This window comes from Oryx dammah, unplaced genomic scaffold, assembly GCF_014754425.2.
Source record: "Oryx dammah isolate SB20612 unplaced genomic scaffold, SCBI_Odam_1.1 HiC_scaffold_17, whole genome shotgun sequence".
NCBI lineage: Eukaryota > Metazoa > Chordata > Mammalia > Artiodactyla > Bovidae > Oryx > Oryx dammah.
This window is the reverse complement of record NW_024070201.1, coordinates 76,187,961-76,193,340: the sequence shown is the minus strand read 5'-3', so window position 1 is coordinate 76,193,340 and position 5,380 is coordinate 76,187,961. Positions and strand designations below refer to the sequence as shown.

The 5,380-nt window shown below is 39.1% G+C and overlaps 1 protein-coding gene across 1 annotated transcript; it reads left to right on the top strand.

Moving 5' to 3' along the window:
• The first annotated feature begins 4,137 nt into the window (after positions 1-4,137).
• On the top strand, positions 4,138-5,094 carry LOC120875987 (olfactory receptor 5F1-like). The gene has a single exon (XM_040257718.1). The coding sequence runs from the start codon at positions 4,138-4,140 to the stop codon at positions 5,092-5,094; it is 957 nt and encodes a 318-aa protein (XP_040113652.1).
• The last annotated feature ends 286 nt before the right edge of the window (positions 5,095-5,380 follow it).

Sequence of the window (5,380 nt, the reverse complement as noted above, 5' to 3'; positions counted from 1 at the left end):
CATGTATTGTTGAAGCCTTGCTTGGAGAACTTTGAGCATTACTTTACTAGCATGTGAGATGAGTGAAATTGTGCGGTAGCTTGAGCATTCTTTGACATTGCCTTTCTTTGGGATTAGAATGAAAACTGACCTTTTCCAGTCCTGTGGCCACTGCTGAGTTTTTCAAATTTGCTGGCATATTGAGTGCAGCACTTACACACCATCATCTATTAGGATTTGATATAGCTTACCTGGAATTACATCAGCTCCACAAGCTTTGCTTGTAGTCATGCTTCCTAAGAATGTTTGGCTCTAGGTAAGTGTGACTGATCACATCATCTTGATTATCTGGGTTGTGAAAATCTTTTTTTGTACAGTTCTTCTGTGTATTCTTGCCATTTCTTCTTAATATCATCTACTTCTGTTAGGTTCATACTATTTCTGTCCTTTATTGAACCCATCTTTGCATGAAATGTTCCCTTGGTATCTCTAATTTTCTTGAAGAGATCTCTAGTCTTTCTCATTCCATTGTTTTCCTCTATTTCTTTGCACTGATCATTGAGGAAGGCTTTTTTTTTTTTTTAATCTCTCCTTGCTACTCTTTGTAATTCTGCATTCAAATGGATACATCCTTCCCCTTTTCCTTTGTTTTTTTGCTTCTCTTCTTTTCACTGCTATTTGAAAGACCTCCTCAGACAGCCATTTTGCTTTTTTTGCATTCCTTTTTCTTGGGGATGATCTTGATCCCTGTCTCCTGTATAAATGTCATGAACCTCTGTCCATAATTCGTCAGGCACTCTGTCTATCAGATCTAATCCCTTAAATCTATTTCCCACTTTCACTGTATATTCATAAGGGATTTAATTTACATCATACTTGAATGGTCTAGTGGTTTTCCCTGATTTCTTCAATTTAAGTCTGAATTTGGCAATAAGGAGTTCATGATCTTAGCCACACTCAGCTCCTGGTCTTATTTTTGCCAACTGTATAGAGCTTTTCCATCTTTGGCTACAAAGAATATAATCAATCTGATTTCGGGGTTGACCATTTGGCTATGTGCATGTGTAGACTCTTCTCTTATGTGTTTGCTATGACCAATGCGTTCTGTTGGCAAAACTCTATGAGCCTTTCACCTACTTCATTCTGTACTCCAAGGCCAAATTTGCCTGTTACTCCAGATATTTCTTGACTTTCTACTTTTGCATTCCATTCTCCTATAATGAAAAGGACATCTTTTTGGAGGTGTTTAATCTAAGAGGTCTTGTAGATCTTCATAAAACCAGTCAGCTTCAGCTTCTTCAGCATTACTGGTCAGGGCATAGACTTGGATTACCATGATATTGAATGGTTTGCCTTGGAAACAAATGGAGATCATTCTGTCATTTTTGAGATTGCATCCAAGTACTGCATTTCAGACTCTTTTGTTGACTATGATGGCTACTCCATTTCTTCTAATGGATTCTTGCCCACAGTAGTAGATACAGTGGTCATCTGAGTTAAATTCACCCATTCCAGTCCATTTTAAGTCCCTGATTCCTAAAGTAGTGACGTTCACCCGTGCCATCTCCTGTTTGACCACTTCCAAGTTTCCATGACTCCTGGACCTAACATTCCAGGTTTCTGGAGTTATTTCTCCACTGATCTCCAGTAGCATATTGGGCACCTACTGACCTGGGGAGTTCATCCTTCAGTGTCCTATCTTTTTGCCTTTCTATACTGTTCGTGGGGTTCTCAAGGCCATAATACTCAGGTGGCTTGCCATTCCCTTCTTCAGTGGAGCACATTTTGTCATAACTCTCCACCGTGACCTGACTCTTGGTTGGCCCTACATGGCATGGCTCATAGTTTCATTGAGATAAGGCTGTGGTCCATGTGATTAGATTGGTTAGCTTTCTGTGATTGTGGTTTCTGTCTGTATGCCCTCTGATGCCTTCTGCCTGTTCCTACCATCTTACTGTGATTTCTCTGATCTTGAATGTGGGGTATGTCCTCTTGGCCACTCACCACTCCATCATGTCACAGCCTAAGAGGGAGTTTAGGGGTATACAATTAAGATGGACAAGCTACTGTGTGTAAAATAGATGGCCTATAGGGATGTATTTATAGCATAAGAAATTATAGCCACTGTCTTGTAATTTTTTTAATTTTATTTTTAATTGGTGGAAAAGTTTTCTTGGTTTCTGATGTATAACACAAATCCATTATAATTATATATATAATTATTTATGATATAATTTATAATTATGCATATATTTATACATAGATACATATACATAGGATAATTATATCTAATGAAATCAGGGTATATATATATATATATATATCCCCTTCCTTCTTGAGCCTCCCTCCCCCTACCCTACCCTACGCCTCTAGCTCTTTGACTAGAGTATAATCTGCCAAAACAATCACTAGGCTGTTCACCTGAAGCTAGTACAATATTGTAAATCAAGTATACCCAGATTTGAAAAGTTAAATGTTCTTAATCCACTGTCTTAATGCTCATGGTACAGTATTCTTTTAAGCAAACGATGTAGTCAGTGTCCCCTTTGCATTTCACTCAAGAACAGAGTTAGAAGGTAAACTGACCCAGACCAAAGGAGGAGTACACACCCATACATACAAAGGGACATATAATAATTTTGTTGTGGCTCATGTGCCTTTTTGATTCAGCTTAACTTATAAATAAAGAGGCAATTAAATATCCAGTTAAAATTATTATATTTTACCTGGACAAAAAATTTTACAGTAATATAGAGATCAGAAACCACTTTATGATCAAAGTGCAGCATGCTTTATTTCATTTATTTTCATATGATCCAAGTGCCACATAATGTTTTATTCAGTTATCTGCATGTGATCATATTTTAATTGCTTTGAGACTGAAGCTTCTGTCTTAAGAGGACTGACTCACAATTAAAACCTATAATCTAGTCCCCATGGTTTACCCAACCCTCTTTAAGGAAAGCAAAATAAAAGGCAGTCATGTGTACATGCTCAGAAGGAGGGTTGAATTTTTTGCAGAGAGGTAACTGAACTGAACTGAATTCAAAGTTTTATGACTTTTCATTTCATTAAAAAAATGTAAATCTTTTTGTTTTAAATTTCACCTGAGCGTATTAAGAATTCTAATAAAAAGGAAAATAATGGACAGCATAACTAAGACTCTAAGAAGTGAAGTGAAGTCACTCAGTCGTGTCCAACTCTTTGCGACCCCATGGACTGTAGCCTATCAGGCTCCTCCATCTATGGGATTTTCCAGGCAAGAGTGCCGGAGTGGATTGCCATTTCCTTCTCCAGGGGATCTTCCTGACCCAGGAATCGAACCCAGCTCTCCCGCATTGCAGGCAGATGCTTTATGGTCTGAGCCACCAGGGAAGCTATAAATACTTGTTGCTGCCATTCTCTGTTGTGGACAGGTACAGTATATGCAACTACATGGAATTAATTTGCTAGCATGCTTTGTAATAAGTGCAGTTGCTTTGGTCCACTTGCAAAACACTACAAAAGCATTCTTAAGAATGTCATAGATGTCAAAATATTGGTTATTTGCAGTAGGCATTGTTTCTGCTGCTTGAAGAACACCGGAGTGATTTCCAGATGGTGATGCATGAATTTTGCTGCTGAAGAGTGTACAGAGTAGTTTTGATGAGCAAAGAAGGCATTTGAGTTAACCATACATACTTGTGCAGTGGATGAGAGAGAATTCAGCAAGAATAGCTCTATATTTTGCATTTTGGGTGTGAGTGGGCTAGAAGAGAAAGAATAGAATGTATATGCTGCGTTTTCAGAAACTTTAATGGACTTTGACCAGCAAACAGGGAGTTCCACAACCCAGATTCAATACAGACAATTGCTTATTGAATTCCAATGATTGTTCATTTGTCCACAAATTTCTCCTTTACTACAGTCACTCCGGGAGTTGGTGATGGACAGGGAGGCCTGGCGTGCTGCAGTCCATGCAGTCTCAAAGAGTCGGACATGACTGAGCGACTGAACTGAACTGAACTGATAGCCACCCTGCTTACTCTACTATATTATCCCAGGATTTTATTTTCTCCATGTGTTAGAAACTTCATTAACATTTCTATTATTTTTTGTGAAATTTGGACAATGACATTTACAAGGAATAGAAGTTTAAGCCTACAACATCTTTAATAAATGGCCAGAAATAATTGTACTTTGCTGACGGAGTTCATCCTGTTGGGATTAGCAGACACACTGGAGCTACAAGCTATCCTTTTTTCTCTTTTTTTGGTGATTTACACACTTACAGTTGTGGGAAATATTGGGATGATCCTTTTAATCAGGACTGATTATCGACTCCACACACCCATGTATTTCTTCCTGGCAATCCTATCTTTTGCAGATGTTAGTTATTCATCCACCATCACCCCAAAGATGCTGGTAGACTTTTTATCAGAGAAGAAAACCATCTCCTTTGCTGGCTGCTTCCTGCAGATGTACTTCTTTATAGCGTTTGCCACAACTGAATGCATCCTTTTTGGGTTAATGGCCCATGACCGCTATGTGGCCATATGCAACCCTCTCCTTTACTCCTTGATCATGTCCAGGACCGTCTGCCTGAAAATGGCAGCAGGGGCTTTTACAGCAGGACTGTTGAACTCTGTGATTCACACAGGTTATGTGAGCAGCTTGTCATTCTGCAGTTCCAATATCATCCATCACTTCTTCTGTGATAGTCCTCCAATTTTTAAGCTCTCATATTCTGACACACGCCTGCATGAAAGCATCTTGTCCACATTCGCTGGTGTGAATATAGTTGGAAGTCTGACGGTGATCCTCACCTCCTACTGCTACATTCTCTTCTCCATCTTCCGCATGCATGCAGGAGAGGGGAGGCGCAAAGCCTTCTCCACGTGTGCGTCTCACCTGACAGCCATCATCCTGTTCTATTCCACCTCCATCTACACGTATCTCAGACCTTCCTCCAGCTACTCCCTGACTCAGGACAAAGTGGCTTCCGTGTTCTACACAGTGGTCATCCCCATGTTGAATCCTCTGATCTACAGCCTCCAGAACAGGGAAGTGAAGAAGGCTTTATGGAATGTAATTACTAGGAAAAGAGTCCCTTCATTTCTGGGGTCGTTTGTTTAATTTTATGAACTAAATGGAGTATATAATGAATTTTAAAATACTGGTTGAAGCTTACTATGATTGTGGGCTTCATTTTCTTAGCTTAGTAGAGTACATATTGAACTTTAAAATGCTGGATCAACATTTTTCATTACAATATTTTCTAAGTAATCATGTTGTATTTATATCCAAATATATGAATCTTACTGGAGAAGGAAATCACAACCCACTCCAGTATTCTTGCTTGGGAAATCCCATTAACAGAGAAGTCTAGAGGTTTTCTCTGTCCTTGGGGCTGCAAAGAATT

Coding starts and splice junctions, on each gene's coding strand:
- LOC120875987 (XM_040257718.1), top strand. CDS start 4,138: ATGGCCAGAAATAATTGTACTTTGCTGACGGAGTTCATCCTGTTGGGA.